Source organism: Halichoeres trimaculatus, unplaced genomic scaffold, assembly GCF_033239565.1.
Source record: "Halichoeres trimaculatus isolate MK-OKI-2021-1 unplaced genomic scaffold, fHalTri1.1 fHalTri1_scaffold_11, whole genome shotgun sequence".
NCBI classification, from domain to species: domain Eukaryota; kingdom Metazoa; phylum Chordata; class Actinopteri; order Labriformes; family Labridae; genus Halichoeres; species Halichoeres trimaculatus.
In genome coordinates this window covers 27,543,571-27,561,484 of record NW_027437189.1, presented here as the reverse complement: position 1 = coordinate 27,561,484, position 17,914 = coordinate 27,543,571, and the positions used below count along the sequence as shown (strand labels likewise).

Below are 17,914 nucleotides of genomic sequence, written 5' to 3'. Positions count from 1 at the left end.
AACTTCACAGGTATTCACTTTGCAGATCCAGGTATACACACATCTGACAAGTCAATAGCAGATATATCAGTCCCGGGGTCTTCTAACTTCACCAGTTTAAACTTTAATGTTGGGTGAGTTAAAAAAAGAAATCCATGCAGGCATCTACACGTACCTCGTTGATAAATAGCTTCACTCGTGCACAACCTACAGCAGGGGTTATGATAGGAACAGGTGGCAAAGTAGGACAAGGTGAACACCAACTGAGGTGAAATTATGATGCCTTTCAGAGTTTACCCAACAGACTGCAGGTGATTCTAAAACACTGATACATGCATGCTTCATTTACACCTGATCACATCTTATTTTATAGGAACTGTGTGCTGTTGCTATTGCTAATATCTGATCTGATGCACCAAACTGAGTGAAAGAAGCATAAATAATAAAGAGGGGAAAACTTGGGGAAACTTCACTGGAAGAGAGGGGGCTAGCAGTCAGACTTAAGAGAACCAATTTAGCTTCTTCTTCTTACATTCCAAGAGTTCTGATTTAAAATGTGAACAGCTTAAAAAATGCTGATATGAAAGCTTATTCTGCATGAAAACTAATTAGGTCTTCCCAATCCCAATTTCTTTTTAGTCTGGTAAGTCATTTTTGAGATTTCATTCTCGCCCAAAGACAAAGGAGAGCTAACCATGACCAATTCCCACCACATGTGCAGCATGTCTCTATTTCCAGTGATGCTTCATCCTCATCCACATCCGTTTTTTATTTCATCTTCTGCTCTCCTCAAAGATTTCTCACCTGGTTTGAAGTGGGCCTCCACAAAGGCGAGGATGGAATTGCTCGGTGCCAGGGTACGGACACGAACGCTCATAAAGTCTTTACGCACCTCCGACTTCCTGAACAACTCATTGAGCTGACAAAGAGAGAGTGGGAGGAGAGAACAGACAGAGAGAGATGATAAATGAGGCTGGTAATGAGCTCCAAGCTATCATAACAGAGAGTCCAGTTCCTGAAGACCATACTGTATCTGCAAGGAAGAAAGACTGCCTCTCAAATTGGGCTGCAGAGGAAGGAGACGTTTCTGGAGTGGGTGTACAAATTGACATTTAGCTGCAGCCGTGGCATTAATTATGGGGACAAGTTTTCGGGAGTAGCTCAGATAAATGCCGTGGTGTACCCTGACATGTGCTCCTGATCGCTGCGGACAAGTTGTAACTGCCAGAAGAGCTCCCTGAGGAAGTTGGACTTGAATATTTCTTAAGCTAACACAGAGAGAACAGCACTGAGACTTTTGTTGCCTTCAGCCAGATTTACCTCTAAATATTTTATCGTGAAACTCTGTGTTTCAGCTTGATTCTGTTCTTGTCAGCAAAGATTCATGCATTTTAAAGCCACAGGAAACACCGGGAAAATCCTTTGCTGCACTTCAACTGCTGTTTGAATTCACAGGAGCCACTGGGCCTGGTAACCCACTTCACTGAAGCATTGTCTGAGTGGCTTCTTAATGTTTCCACTCAGCGCTCCTCCACACGGACAGTCTGTATCCCACTAAAGCCAGTCATTGTACATGAAAATCCCACTTTTCAGATGTTAGTCACCAGAAACGCATGCTGTTTGTTGGACTCAAGCACAGCTTCCCATTTGGTCTTTGATACGGATGATTTTGTTTGCTCTGTTCGGCTGAAGGATGGAGATTTTCCCTTCAGGGAAAAGTCTCTAATTTAAGTGTTGAGGTGTAAAAGGTCACAAACAAAATCCTCCAAAGCTGTCTTATTGTAGTGGTTAAACACCCCTATGACCTTAACTCCTCCTGATGTTTCCTTCTCCTCTAACTCACTCATTGGGTGATTCTAACAGGTCGCTGCGTAGCAAAAGAAACGTCCTGTGTGTGTGTGAATCCTGAATATATCTGAAGCCTGCACACTGTGTGTTGGAAGATGAAGAGCAGGAGGTAGCTTCTGTCAAGAGGCACACCAGGCTTCAGAGACACACAGACTAAGAGTGTTAACGAGACACACACACACACACACACCGCAGCGAGGTAGCAGATTAGGTCCCAGTGGGGGCATGTGACACCGATTCAACAGCTGGTAGATGTGTACTGTGTATACAGACACACACAAACACACACGCGTCCCCATTTCATCAGAGGAGTGGGTCCCTGGCTTAACAACAGAGACGTCTGTTAAAAGGTCTGAGCTCCTCAGAGGAGAAATGTGACCTGAGCGAGTCCGCCAGGGGGGGTGGTGATTACTGCACGCGCTCAGTGCCTGCCTGGGCCTGCTCCTGTGAGCGTTCAAAAGAGCCGAGACTCATTCTTTAAATAGGGACTTGGTTTTACAAACATATGAAAAATCGTAATTAATGGCGCTGAGATGAAGCGTTTGGGTTCTGTGAGGAGCCGGGCAAACGAATCAAAAATGAGTTTCTGTTAAATTCTGCACAGAACTGTTAGACTTTGATGGTTTTTGTTCAATTTCACCAGCATCCATTATTGGGCATTAAAAAAGCAAAAATCTGAGTCATTCTCACAAAATAATGGAAAATGTGGAGGCTGTGAACATCTGATAATGGACAACCTGAATGACATTATCCTTTTTGAACCACTGACCAACAGTATACACAAAATAAGACATAATGACATTATCATGCATCCACAACTCTGAATCTCTGACCACACCTTAAGCTCAGGTAACCTCTGAAACTCTCATTTTTATTCCTCAAAAATGGGATGAAAACACTGTCCAGCACTCCAGTAAACATTGTTAATCGTAGTTTCAATTTGGGACTGCTGGTGCATTCATCCAGAGTAGTGGCTCCCAAAGTGGAGGTCTGGACATTCTGGGAGGGTTGCAAAAAATGCATAGGGGGGTTGTGAGATACCTTCCAAAATCCAAAAATGTTTAGAACTGCATGTTTCATCTATTGTCGTGAAAATAAGAACAAAAACACAGGTTAAATTTCATGTAACACCATGCAAAAAAAAAATGTTTTATCTGTTTTCACAATTTCTTTGTTGTCACAAGACCCCGGAGGCGACAAAACCAGGATACACTGCAAAAAGTTGAAACCTTTTCAAGTGTTTATCTCCCATGATCAGAAGAAAATGTCTTTTAAGACTTTATATGAGCCACATTCACCTGACCACTCCAGAAAAAAAGTTCTAAATTCAAGTTATTTAAAGACAGGAATTAGGTCGGAATCGATTGTAACAAGTACAAAAAAATCTGCCAATGGAACAAGAGAAAAGTTACTTGTATCAAGACATTATTCTAGTTTTCATATTTTTTTTAGAGAAGTTTTTCTTGTTCCATTGGCAGATTTCTTTGTTATTGCAAGCTATTTAGACCTCATTTTTGTCTTTAAATAACTTGAGTCAGAAAATCTTTGTAGACTGACCAGTTAAATGTGGCTCATATCAGGTGTAATAAGACACTTTTTTTGTATTTAAAATAAGACAAAAACACTTGATAAGATTTCAGTTTCTTTGCAGTGTAACAGCAGTATCAGTGGCATCAGATTAATTCAATTCAACTTTCTGTTTTTGGATTGGCCTGTCAGTGTTTTCCCACAGTAGGGGGTCAAAAGTTTTTCTAGTCTCAAACGAGCTGCTTGGTTCATGGTCAGGGAGTAATAAATATCCTATCAGTCAATCAGAACTGATTATTCAGCCATATAACCCATCCAGACATGTTTAGATTTCCTTTTCTTGATTTTGTTGAAAATAATCCTGACAGGAGCATGTCTGAATTTCCTCCCAGGATCAGAAACTTGACTCCCATCACTTCGCTCCCTCCTGAAGGTCTCCAATCAGATTTCTCCTCTGACCAAAATCCAACATCAGTTGTTTTATTCGGATGTTCTTTTCTGACAAGTGCATACATGTTTCAGCAATCTTATTTTCCATCAGACGTCGAAGCAGAAATATCACAGCAGTCCAGCGTGGAGGAATATTACTCAGCAGCTTCAGGGGGTGTTAAAGCCTGCAATGAAGCCTCGCTGAGCCCGCCTGAAGGAGCTGAAAGAATTAGATTAGTCTGGCTCTCGGTGAGAGTTTTAGTGTCTCAGGATGCTTTGAATCTTGTCTCAGAAGCTTTTCCACTCCTGACACGAAGATTCAAGTGGAAATGTAGAATTCAAAGTGAGAGCCTGTAACATTTGCAGAGTAGCAGTTGCTGCGTCCAAAGGTGGAGCCAGTCAGATGAGTCAGCTGCGTTTACGATGTATCATTAAAGCTTTGGGCCACTTCAGAAACCAGAATATGGCTTGTGATTACATGATAAACTAATTCAATCAGAATCATGAGACTGTAAAGTTACAAGAGCACATAAGAAAATCATCTGTGAGTAAAAAAAAAGGTTTAGCAGTAATGATTGTTGCTGAGACTCACAGCGCCCTCGATGCTGCGAGCCGTCTCTCCGAACAGCTCCGACTTGGGGTCCTCCATCTCAGGGGTGTAGAAAACCTCCTGTCCCTCCACCTGGTCCAGGTGCAGGTACCCGCTGAACTTCATGGTCGCTGTCAAGAGAGGAAAGAAGATGTTACAGTGGAAGGATGTGGCTCAAAAGTCTTCTTCTATCACTCACATCCCGCTGCCTTCACACAGTGCTCGATCGGGGCTGTGCCAGGTCTGTGTTAGTGATGGATCGTGTGTTTGTGTGTGTTGGATCAGGGGGAGGTTAGTGAGTTTTCTGCTGATTGTGTGTGGGTTTAAAAGGGCAGGAGTTTGGCCGTTAAGGAGGACGTGGTGGTGGAGGTGGTGGTGTGAAGGAGGTGGACTGTGAGGTATGACAGAAGGAGGAGAGGGACAAAGAGGGAGGGAAGGGAAGGTGGAAAAATGGGCCAATTTTACCAGACTCGTCCCAAAAGCTGGCCGAGGCATGGAGGGCTGGGTAGAAAGACAACAAGTTAGACACACACACAGAAAAAAGAAGAAACAACACACACATTTAAGAGGAAACATCCCACAGGCGCTCTTAAAAAGTGCCTCCTTCAGCAAAGAGAAAGCCTCCCTGTGCAACCTTGGGGGTTATGTTGTCCGACATTTATCAACTCTTGAATCGGTTTCTCCAGGAGAGGAGAGAGCTTGAAATAAAGCTGAGAGTGGTGTGTGTGTGTGTGTGTGTGAGTGTGTGTGTTTGTGTGAGGTGAAGAACAGAGGAGAATGTGAGGCGCTGATGCCAGACTTCCGTGCCGCTCGTAATCAGCAGAACAAATTGCCCAAATCAATCATGGCTGCCCCTGCCTGAGCAACGCCAGGGAGAATGGGAAGAGCACTTGTATGATTATCGTGAAAGATAGGCGTAATTGTCTCTTTAATGCCGCCGGACCGGTGACTGACACAGCCTGGTTAAAATTGCATGAAAAGGACAGCAGCCCCTGCCGTCACGCTCCCCGCCTCGCTCACGCTCTTCCTGTCTCCCCCTCTTTGTCTTTACAGTTCTTTCTCAGGGAAGCACACATCGATTCAGATGTGACGGCGGCCCATAAAACAGAAGCAAATGGGAGAGGTTTGGCCCGATAAGAGGAAAGGAGGAGATAAAGAAAGAGAGGGGACCGCGAGGGAGATCTGACTTTTCTTGAGATCATGTTGTGGATTGTGTGGCTGTGAACTCTGCTGGCTTATTAGAGGGCTTTGGGACCTTCAACATGGCAGAAATGCAACTCCGCACACTAATTTGTGGCCTCAGCTCTTTCATGTCATGACCTGGAGCTCCCACGGGAGCCGGAGAGAATCCCCCTTTCACAATCAGTCAGACTAACACCGCCGGGACAAAATAGAGAGCAGATTTCTACTGAGGGATGAAGGGAGAGGAGAGATAGGGAGGCAAAGGGGAGAAAGAAGCCCTTTATCTTTATGAACCAAGTCTGGCAGAAGGCACTGATTGGTACAATGCCGCTCGTCGGCCTCTGCTAGTCTCTCCACTCTCTTCCCCGTTCAACTCCAGAGAGAAATGAACTGATGCAAGACTGGATTGAGATTGACTGAGTTGAAGGAGAGAAAGGAGTGAAATATAGCTCCAGAGGGAGATACCAAACAGTGGCAGTGACTGATAACGAGAAAAATGAGTGTGCAAGGAGGGTAAATAAAGAGAGAAAAGAAAGATTAAATGAAGAAGAAAGTCAGGAACAAGAGGGGAGAACAGAGGTGTGGATGGTTGTTTACAAACTGACACACAGGGGTGCTAAATTTTGATGCTGACTGCTGCATCAAAGCAAACTTCATTTAAATTCTGGAGGAAAGAGAAACTTCACTTCAGATCAGGCAGGAAAGGACTTCTATCAGGGTCATTCTGTCCAGATGAGCAAATTTCATCGCCGTGGATTACCGAGGTCAGAGTTTAAGTTTGACTGTTTCTGATTTTTTATTTCCTGCCACCTGCCATTTTTATAATTTACATAAGAGGGTGGTGATTCATGCACGCACCGCTGTAGAAAAAAAAAATACCACCTGTTCATGTGGTTGTTTAAGACAGATGGCACAATATCACTATTCCCGGAGTAAACATTAAAGCGGAAAAAAGAGAGTGTTGGTTTTCAATGCATCAACAAATTATGGCAATAAATTGTGAACGGGGAAATCAGTGAGGAGAGAAAGAGGCATGCAATCTGCGCAGTGCCACCACATTCAAGACGTGTGTGCACTGATAAAATAATGATGGATTATTAACTGGTGATTCCAACTCTTCACTCTGACACATTATGAAACACAGTGAGGCTTCATAACACTGGAGGCTCTCACAGTCACGAGGAAAAAAGCTTTTTTTACCGCATTAATGCTTTTAAAATCACAAATAAATACAGATAACCTTCAGGAATAACTCAGCTAAGCAAAATAAAGTGTAGATCTAACTATGCTACACTTTTATAAGATGTTAAAGCTTTGACATGATTACTTGTGTTTAGCGTAAAGACGTGGAACAGAGGGAAAAAGCTGTAACAATAACTTCAGTAACTCAACAAGTTGTGTTTTTACTGTTTGTATCGTGTTAAAGGAAGAAAAGTTACGTGTTGATGAGTCTAACGAGGAACATACTGCAGGATAATCAAGCAAAGTTTGAGACTGTCACACAGAGTGGAACAATAATAGCCAACCAGGGAGCAAGCTAACTGATGCAGCCATGTCGACAGGAATAGACACGAAGCACTAAGCAAGATGGACGTCAGAAAGTGAAACTTGTGGAAAAATCTAATGAATATAATAAATACATCTTTCCATATATAGTTGAGTTTGAGTTACATGTTTTTCAGATCTACTCCAGAAAGAAAGAAAATAGGCATATTTTCTACATTGTTAAGACTTAGTTGTGAGTATCTGAGGCAAGTTTTCTCCTGCCATCAGAATTTTTTTAAATTTTCAAAATATATGAAGTTCAGTTTTGGCCATAAGCATCCTGCAGGCTAAGTGCTGTTGTGCATGCTAATGTACTATAGGCTAACTCAGATGCTAGATGTTGTCGGTGACCATATGTCCTCTTTTGCCCGGACGCGTCCTCCTTTTTGGCCGTCAATTTATGTCTGAGGGGGATTTTATAAACTTCCCTAAAATGTTCATCCTGTTCTACAGATTACAATTTATGATGGAGCGCTGCACTAGGACACTGGCATTATTGTGATGTACCTACCTGTCAAAATGCAAAAGACGCAGGCCACTCCTCCTCTCAGATCAAAACAGAAAACATGCTCTGACTACCAGCGCTTTGCTCTCAGATAAAAATTCTGAAGCGTAACAGCACGTTTACAGACAAACAGCAAAAGAGGCACGGTGCACTGTCTGAAAAGCTGGTACCTTTGTGTTAGCTGCAAATTAGGGTTCTGCCAGAAGCTTTATTTAAATGCCTCAAAATCTTATTTAAACTTTAACCAAGATTTTGAGGCATCATTTATATTTAAGTACACCAGAAATATATTGTTAAGCAATGGGCTACCTCTCTTTTTCTTTTTATTCCAGCATGCTGTGGAGCGTTCTTAATGTTAACTGTATAGAAAATTTATACTTCAAACAGAACAAGGAAAGTTTTGTGAAAATGTTTGGTCTATAAGCTACTTTGTCATCTTTGAGTATTTTTGGGTATTTTTGCAGTCTCTCATATGTCTCTCATATGTGGTGTCAGCTCACAGGAGGAAAAGTGGGAACAGGAGACTCTGAGGTGTTCACACGATGTGATATTGAGTTTATGAAGGGGTATTTAGACTTACAGGGACAGTTGGCGCCCTCTGGAGTGCTGGATGCTGTCTTCCCATCAGGGCAGCAGCCAAACTCCGAGTTGTCACATGATGACCGGTCTTCTGTGGGTACAGTGGTGCTTGCAACAGTGGGACCTAAGGGTGATACAGAGAGGCTTATATAATAATTCATTAAGCTTAAGAAAATCCATAAATTTAAGCCAGCTTATCTCACAGAACCAGAATGGAGCTGCTTTTTCAAGAAGCCTCTGAAGACGAGAGGTTCAGCAAAGAGCAGAATCTACAAAATGATGTTGTTTTTTCCCCCCATTCCGCCTCTGCAGCTGGTTGTGTGTTTCCAGCCTGCTGACCTGTGATTGGACGCTGATAGAGGCATCAGTCAGAAGTGATTATATGGCATTTTCATGGGAACTGATTCTACACCTGGAACTCATTTTTGCAGAGAACACATAATGGGCACTGTTGCCAGTCATGTCACACACAGAGCACTTTAAGTGATGAGGGAATGTGATAGCGGCTTAAATCTGATTGGCTGACAGCTACCTTTGAGCTTCCCAGAGAGGAGAAAGCATACAAAAGCGGGTGCATTACGGTCACTGTATATCTGGCCATCTTGGGACATAAAAGACATAAAAGTGGCCGGGCTTTCTCCGTCTGAAGAATGAGTGTGTTACAGCAGCGAGGCTCCGTCCCCTCTAATGATGGTGCAGGCAGAGGGGCGTCGTGGTCGAAGCAGGGCAGTTTATGGCCGCACAGAGATTAGAAATAATCGTGGAGGCAAACAGCTAGCGGCTAAACAAGTCGTAAAGACGTCAGAGGCGAGGGACGTCCTGCTCAAGGACTCTCGGTCAAAAGAGACGAGGGGAGGGAGGAGGTGGGAGGAGAGAAGGGGGAGGAAAAAGGGGAAGAGGCCTGGGTTTATGGGGCATCTGTTGGCGTGTGGTCTGCAGATTTACAGATGCTCGGCTGAAGAGGAAAGAGCTGGTGGGGGAAAGGGGGCAGAACACAACAGCATGGAGACGCTGTATGAGTCCAGTGGGAGCAATGAGGGCTGTCAAATAAATACACACACACACACACACACACACTCTTTCTCTCACACACACACACATTGATAAGAGTAATTTCAACAGAGTTTGGATACAAAAGCACACAAACACACACCTCTGACCTGCTAACATTTATACACTCAGACAGTGATATGTGCACTTGGAATTGGACAAACTCAGTGACATGAGCTGAGAGTGATACACACACACACAGAGACACACAACAAAGATAAGACTTCAACACACACATCTAAAGAGCACAAACACGCCTCATAGAGAAAGATTAGTGCAGATTTTAACAGCTCTGTTGAAATCCAAACTGCTCCATCTCTCACCTCCCTCACACACTGATACAAGCTGGTGTTCGCAGAGCACACACCATGTAAAAAACATCCAGGCACGCTTGGGTTCACATTAATTCACACACACACACACATACACACACATCAACATGCACAGACACTAGGCAGCAGGTCTCCTTGGCAGACATGCTCCTCGCGTCACCGAGCACTCTGGTCAGCCTCTGACAAGAGAATAAATCTGAGACTAGTGGAAAAAGAGCAAGAGGGGAAGGAGAGGAGGAGGAGGAGGAAGAGCTGAGGAAGAGCACATTGGGGGCTCGATGTTCCATCAATCCTGTCCTGTTACTGCAAGCTGTCAGGCGAGGTGAATGGATGGGGGGAAAGCAAAAACAGAAAAATAATTTTAAAAAAAGGTCTGACTGAACAGTCTCAGGCTTCCCTCGTTGTCCGAGCAGAGGCCCGGAAAGCGCAGCCGCCTGTTTCAGGGAGGAGGGCATGTCCACGAAGATCCAAGACCAGTCATGTGACCTCCAACATACGCTCAAACACATCAAACCTCCAAGTCACATCAGCCTGTCAAGTCAGGCTCCAGAGAGCCACAGATCCGAGCCAACAGTTTCATCCGGCCCGCAGAGTGTATTTTACGGGGCCTGGGTTTGTTTTGTGGGCTGCTGAGAGCGAGCGGGCCGGTGGAATGGGAGAAAAGAGCAATGGGTGATGTAGCAACAGTGAACTGTGCAGATACATCCCTTTCTGTCTGAAATTGAGATATACATCTTATGTAAGTGGAAATGACACTAACAGCATCTGTTTACAAAGATTTCTCTTCCCCGCCTGCCTGGCTCTGACATTTGTCTCCTCGGGAAACGATTTGCATACAAATACATAAACCTGGTGTTAGAGTAATTTTAAATTAACAGATGATGGCATGAATATGTTATGATGCCAGCCAAGAAAACAGAGCAACCCTGGCTCACAATTGGACCGTATAGAAGAAGGGGACGTGGCTCAGGTGAACTCAGCTGTGAAGAACTGTCTCAAGCCATCACTAGTTCACAGTTTGGAGCCAAAGGTGAAGCTCTTTCAATGTGTTTGACTTTAAGCTGTTCGTTCATAAAACAGAAATTAGTACTTTAACATAATCTTCTTCTGTAAAAGAGTAGACAAAAGTCATTTCTGTACTAGTTCGGAGTACCCTCTTGCTGGCTCTTGGAGAAAATGCAAGTTTAAGTCAGCACATCTTTCACTGTATTCACATTGAGGCCGTTTACTCTGACATCAGCTTGATCTTTGTGGTTTACAGGGCAGTCCAGTTACATATTCATGTGCCACAAGATACAAATCACAAAAAGTTGGGGATCTTTAAAAGGTTAACCTCCATTCCAGACCTTTCAGCTCCTTTGGAGTCCACTAGAGGCTCTATCAAAAACCTGAAGAAGTCCCTCTCTGCAAAGCAAATTTTCACATTTCAGATCCCATCATTTGAAAATTCCAGGATGGCTTTTAGAGCTGAATGCATATTGTTTCACCCATTTGTAATCCATTTTGATTCCATGAACAATTTAAGGAGTTATGCATAATAAGTTATTAATAAGGACACGGCTGATTTGACTGACAGGTTTGCATATCGTGGACAAGCTTTAGTATTAACTCCACCTCTGTTTAAATCAACCAGGGAAAGCTTGAGATAAGACTTTCAAGACTTTCAATCTGGTTATCACAACCATTCTGCTTCATGATACACCTCTCTGCATAAACCAAGAGGCAACGTCATTGTTTTACAAGCCATGTTTTCTGTGGTCTGTGGGGTCTTAACCCTTGAGCACTGACGTCAGCTGATTCTCACCCACGCAACTGTGGTCATGTAATTTTCATCGTCTTGCTGCTGCCTGGGTTGCGCGGGTTCTTGAGTAGCTTCAGGCTACGTCATCACACTAACGTCATCAGAGGTAAGGCGCATTTCACTGCTCCTGTCTCTGTTTTTTTTTTCCCCCAACAGGCAGGTAAGTGATTAAGGGGTGACATATTTTTTCATCATTATTTATCATTATTATAATTATTATAACAGCCTTCACTGGACGAGACTCAGATGTCCAAGAAATAGGTGGACTGAATCAAACATTCCCAGCTCAATTTTTTATATTTCCAAGGAATTTTTCATTGATGACTCCCTGATATTTTACTAATTGTAGAGCCTGACTGTAGGGTCTGCTCATGACACCTTTTTCTCATTTTATGAGATGTATAGAGAAAAGTAAAAGAAGAGTGCTTCACTTCACCATGTATTGTTGTACTTCAATATATTTGATGAGAAAAAGTTTTTTTGTTGTGTTTATTATATCTGATAAATTATACCCAACAGACGGTGTTACTGTTTGTTGCGTTAGTGTCCTATAGTTGAGGTCATTGGCTTGACACTGACTAAATCAGAAACTGAAAAGATGAAAAGATGATACAATACATTTAAAAGTGTACAGGAGCAACGCTTCCTGTAACAAAAGTAAGGTTCGTTTTTTTTTCTCCTCATTTTACACTATGATACTATTTAGTTTGTTTTAAGCTAGCTAGCAATTTTTATTTTCTTGTTTCTTTAACATTAAATAGGGTCACATATCTGCTAGGCTTTCCTCAACCAATGACTTGGGTTTTCCATGGCTGATCAAACTAGAAGAAGTGAACTGATGGTCAAACATCAGTGAAGTGTTTTGGGAGAGAAAAACGGCCTCAGTGTGAATAAAGTGAATTAGCTTCACCTTTGAGTTGAGAAAACCACGTTCTCTTCTTTCATCCAGCCGATTGTCAACCTTTGTACAAAACAACATACCCACCAAGTCAGCCCCCAAAGCATTATGGGTAATGAAGTGAAAGAGCAGGGATTTACCGACAGGCTCCTCTGCCCCACTGGCCTCTGTTGGGACACCGCTACCTGTTTCCTCTTCTGGCTCCTCCTCTTCCTCTGTCTGGTCGTCTCCGCTCGGCTCCCCGCTGCCCGAGCCCTCGAAGGAGGTTTCACCGGTGGTCGAGGGGGCGGGGCTGCTGCGATGAGGGGTGGTGGCGGCTGCGGTGGACTGCGGCGGCTTGGAATGGATGGGGTGTTGGTGGTTTGCTCGCGCACGGTTGTGGGTGATGGCTGAAAGTGGGGTGGTGGCTTGGGGTGGCTCTGTTGTCTCTGTCTCAGCCGTCCTCGGAGGCGGGATGGCCCACACCATGTTTGGGTGGAAGGGGGCGGGGGTGGTGATGGTGGCGGCAGCGGTGGTGGCGAGGGGGTTGGGGGTGGGTCTGTCGGCTGGCTCAGAGATGGTTTCTGGTGGAGGGAAGGGGAGGAAGCAAGGAATGGATGAATGACTGAGCAAAGATGAAAATGTTTGATTTTGCGTCACTTAAGTCCATTAAAACCTCAGAAATCTCACCAAGAAATAAAAAAATCATCATCCAACAGAGCACAAGAGAGCCCCTTAATGATTATTACAACATGCTGTTGACAATAACTTTTTACCTCCACATTTTCTGAGTCATTATGTCCTTTGTAATCCCCTAACTCTTCTCCCTGATGCTCCACTATGTCATTATAAAATTACATTAAAAAACACTCACAAAAGCAGCTCCCACTTGAGAAAAGAGACACCTCCGATTAAAAACTCTGCTCTAAGTGAGAAGTGAAAAATCAGAGGCGGAAAAAACCTTAAGTAATAAAATTTCACCCATATGCAGAGTGAATATGGAAAACACCAACCGTGTTCAGAGATACAGCAGTGCAGCGTGTTGTGCCTGCTGATGCAGCCCAGACAGGGTTAAACTCCAGTAGACGATGTTACCGCTCAGTGTGTGTTTGTGAGTGCATACACAATGCGCATGTTAGTGTGTTGCATGAATGCTGTACCAGTGCCTATAAATTATATATCCATATTCAAATGCTGCCCTCCAGTAGCAAAGCTTTAATCACCAACAGCCAGTGCCTGCGGTGATGAATGATTGATAGAAATGGGGCAAAAAAAGCCAGCTTTAACTCGGGCTTCAAAGGCGGCAGGCTGCTGCTCGCAGAGAGCGCAGGCATCCGTCAACGCCATCACAAACACACTGCTTTCACCACACAGACAGACTTACACACACTCCAAATGAGGAAGAGGAGAGAGAAGAGGCTCTCTGCAAAGAGGCCGTCATTACCAACGCGAATAAGCTCTGGTGCAAAAGGACAAACTGTCTGCGATAAAAAGAGCGATAAATAGGACACAAACTCCTGAGGGGGAGCAGCGAGCTGGCAGCGAGATGCTACGTAAGTGAGCACTTCAGATTAAGCTGAGGCAAGCGGGCGTGACAATACTGTCGTTCTTCCTTTACTTCTTTACGCCCCACGAGTATAGATGTAAGCGTGTGGGTGAAACGAGCAGAGGATAAAGAAAAAAACTTTACTGCAGATTTGCACCTCATTAGAATTTGCCTAACATTATGTGTAGGACTTAATTACACCACTATCATCACCTATTTGATTGGCAATTATTCACCCAGGTGTGAAATGTGATACCCAGTGAGACGGCGGTAACCCTGAGAGACACATGATGTCAGCTTAATGCTCAGCAGATATTTGTATAGAGGAGATTTGGAGTGCACAGAGCAGTGATGCTATCACTAAGAACGGCTGCCTGCGTCGACTTTCCTCTTGGCTACACCTGTCAGTCAGGTGCCAAGCTCAGCACCAGGCCGCTCGCTCCCTGGAAAGCGCCTAATGTGTGTCTGTGTGAGTGTATCTCCAGCTCCCTGACATGGGATAAAGAAAGAGAAGAGCACACGTCTGACAGAGGAAAGAGAGACTGGCAGCACATTCTGTGCAGCTGATGCCTCTCTTAATCAGCTTTAACACTCCGTTTGCCTGTTTTGTGCTTTTTTTTCCATCCTCAGTGGAGCAGTGGACGGTTATGTCACAGGATGGAGACAGAAAAAAAATCATTGTCATATCTGCTTGTCTCAGCCGTGTAGTTATTGTTGAAAGGTGGTTATTAAGATTGTTTGTGGTGTCGGCCGCGCTGGGTGAGGAGGAGGAGAAATCTGGATACAGGAGACTGGAGGGGAAAAACAACAGAAGCAAAGGGCTAAGAAGAATAAAAATTATATGGAACAAAAGTGTAAAGGAAAAGGATTAAATCAGGGGGATGGAGCTGGTTAACAAAGCTCGCAGTGGGAGAGTATGACAGGCTCACGCAGAATGAGGGTCTGAATAATGAGAGAGAATCAGAGGACAGGGAGGAGGGATGCTGACGAGAACAGAACCCTAACACTCAGGCGGAGGGCTGCTAGAGCCATATGCTGCCAATCCATGCCAATTTGCCCCAAACCTACAGGTGATAACACCATATGAGGGAGGCAGGTCGGTGCCAAGTTGGTGGCCATTTTCCCCTGGCGCCAGAATTTGCTTGACGGTCCAAACGCCCTCCCCCTGCTGCTCGGTTGAGCAGCTCTTGCATTTTTTAGTGAGGTTCCTCAGATGTCGCTTCATCTTCTGCTGAGACGCAGCAAAGAAGCGAGAGAATCTGCTCCCTGCGCTCTGTGGCTGCGCCGACGTTCAGCTCTGAGGCTTCAGAGGAAGCTGGAAAACATCAGAGTCAGCTGCAAGTTCCCTGTTTTATGCAGGAAGATTTTAAGGAGTTCTTCTGCAGGATTTCTTTCTTTGCCTGCCCATTAGCGGCACACTGCAGCAGCAGGCACACCCTGTGGTGTAATAAAAAGTTGCAGCGGATCAATGATGATAAAGAAGGATCAATATTCATTCATTTCTATAAGCCCTTGGCATTTCTCTGCTGTCACACCACAGAGCAGCTTGGTGAGCATTAGCATGCCACAGCGCCGAGGCTGGGTGTCTGGAAGCTCTGCATGTAAACAGCGAGAGGGAGGGCAGGCAGGACTGCGGCGTGGTGAGGGGCGGAGGCAGAGCAAATGCTAATTCGCACCCAGCCACACGTGAAATGAGCTCCAGATCTAACCCCCGAGCCGACAGCCACGGTGGAGCAGCTACCCGCGGTGCGACCGCATCCGGGAGAAGAAATTAAAAGATCCTCTGTGGCTGTCGGTGGGCCCGAGCGCTCGCCTGTCTCTTCCTCCCCTGAGGGCTCTGTAGAGAAAGCAAGAGTCCGCTGTGAGACGTGTTCCTGCCTTCTGTGTGCAGCAATGCTAGGTGAGGGATAACACACAACCCACATCTCTATTGCCAGGCAACAGAGCAATGTGAAACTAGAGTGGAATTTGGCTGCTTCTGCTGGTAACCCACGGCACTGAATTTGTAATCACCAGATGTTCGGGGACTTTTCAAAGCTTGTCAATCTCTCACTGAGCATATTTGGATTCTTATCCGTGTACCTGCAATTACAATTCAACCAGGACCATGTCAACAGCTCGGCGTCCTATGGATTCGGCCTAGTTAGGGTGTGATAAAGAGTCCTGGAGAGAAACGCGTGAGGAGGACTCTGCTTTTAATGAAACATTATTGGGTCACCTGCATCGTGCCCACTGAGCAAACAGGTCAATGAACATTTTTCCACCTTAAATTTGGTGACACCTGGCAGTGGCTCGTGGCCAGACCTGCACAGCTGGCACTCCTCCTCCCTACCGAGCTCGCTGACGCCGTCTCTTGAATCCCGCTGTGACGCAAGCTGGCGATCGGCGTGACAACTTCACCGTACATGAAAGCCGCGGCCTTGGCCTGTGTCCCGGCCTCCATTACAGCGATCTGAACAACGTCCATCAGCAGCTGGACCCTCAGCCGAGGGCTGCACCTTTAACTCGCTACACATGTACTCTGCAGACGCCGATCTGCATTATGTTTCTGGCAGAGCAATGCTGCAAAAGCATCGACGCATTTCCCACAGGAGGGTTTGAAGATGAAGCCAAATCCCAGCAGAGGAGCGAGGAAGCAGAAAGAAAGTGTGGTTGATATCTTGTGGGATGTCAAAGCTCAGACTCCAGTCAGACTGCAGAACCCCTGGTGTTAAAATCTCACTCTTTTATATCGTGTTTCTCATGATTTTACCACAAACTGGCAGCTCACAAGCAGGGTGAGGCCAGGAAATACTGAGCTGTACTGTAAATATTTGAAATCAAACACTTATCACCATGGAGCCTGGGAAGGGGCATTATTACAAGAAATTAAATGAAAAGGACGACTTGAATGCAGATAAAGCTGTACGTGGGACTTCCATCCAACGCATGAGTCATGGATTTGACTTTTAAAACAAGCGGTGCTTAATCTAGAGCAGGTACTTCTTACAGAAACAGTTTAGGATCCTTTAGGACACAGGCTGCTGCGACTTGACTTTCCCCGGCTGAGACAGAGAGACGGATGGGAGGAGAACAGCAGGAGGAAGATAATACGGGGCCCACCGCAGCGCTCATTACCTCCTGATTGGAGCTGTGGGGCGTGTGATGCATGGAGGCTTCGACAGGACTCACCTGTGCACTGTCCAAAGTGTTGCACCGTGATGTCCTTGTCCTGTCTACAGGCGATGGTCCTCAGCTGGCACTGGTCGGCGTAGGTCACCCCATCGGAGCCGCACACCTGCTCCACGGTGACAGAGACGGAGTGAGGGGAGATGGGAACACATGTTTACTCCCTGAGGGCTGCTGAAAATCATCTTACAGTTCCAACATGGATGCAAACTTCAGCATCGCACTTCTTATTTCTAACATTTGAGAGGACCCACCTTTGTTTTGTTTTTCTCGTCACAGTCCGGTGACGGACACTCGCAGTGAGCTTGGCCATTCACTTCGATGCAAGAGGCTCCGAAATTGCACTCCAACTCTTCACAGGACGTCGGGGCCTCAGGACCTGAGAGAAAAAGTGTTATATTACACTCTGTGCAGCTCCATAATCTCACAGCTTAAAGAAGGAGAGTCTACATGTTTTATGATTTCCACTTTGAATGCATTCTCAATCTTTTACAGCACTTTTGCTTCCATCGATTTCAGCCAGGCGAGAAAATTAATATTCCTAGCATTCTTGTTTTATTTGTTGAGTTTCTTTTCCAAAAGCATTGAAAAGTCAACTGCTCTGACACGCAGTTATAGGAAAGAAATACTGTATCCATCGCTCTCCCAAGGTATTTATAAACCCATTCACAATTTCCCTCGGGTTAAATAAGTGGAGTCATCCACTAGAAAGGCAGGGTAGTTTGACACGGTTGGTGATGACTCAATGCAGTACCATTTTTTTATTTATTTATTGCAAAACAGCTCCTGACACAGAATAATATGTGTAACTGCTGTTTGACTGATGTGAGAGGAAGATTTGGGGTTAATTACCACTTGATGGTAACAAAAACACATCAGTATAGTGACTTCTGAGAGGGTTAGATCATTCAAAGCCGGCTACATGTCGCTGATAAAAGCTTTCCTGCTGTTGTATTG

General features: G+C 44.9%; 1 protein-coding gene across 11 annotated transcripts in view; it reads right to left on the bottom strand.

Annotated features, from left to right (window-relative positions):
* agrn (agrin) overlaps positions 1 to 17,914 on the bottom strand; it is a 361,340-nt gene that overhangs the window by 43,383 nt on the left and 300,043 nt on the right. For 9 of the 11 annotated variants that reach the window (XM_074681162.1, XM_074681165.1, XM_074681167.1 and 6 more), the window contains 6 exons: positions 17,212 to 17,336; positions 16,961 to 17,066; positions 12,405 to 12,827; positions 8,185 to 8,307; positions 4,376 to 4,503; positions 784 to 898 (listed from right to left, as the gene is read on the bottom strand). In XM_074681162.1, the coding sequence (XP_074537263.1) occupies positions 784 to 898; positions 4,376 to 4,503; positions 8,185 to 8,307; positions 12,405 to 12,827; positions 16,961 to 17,066; positions 17,212 to 17,336 (1,020 nt within the window). The remainder of the gene's footprint in view (positions 1 to 783; positions 899 to 4,375; positions 4,504 to 8,184; positions 8,308 to 12,404; positions 12,828 to 16,960; positions 17,067 to 17,211; positions 17,337 to 17,914) is intronic. The other 2 variants (XM_074681166.1, XM_074681170.1) reach the window with 2 other exon arrangements.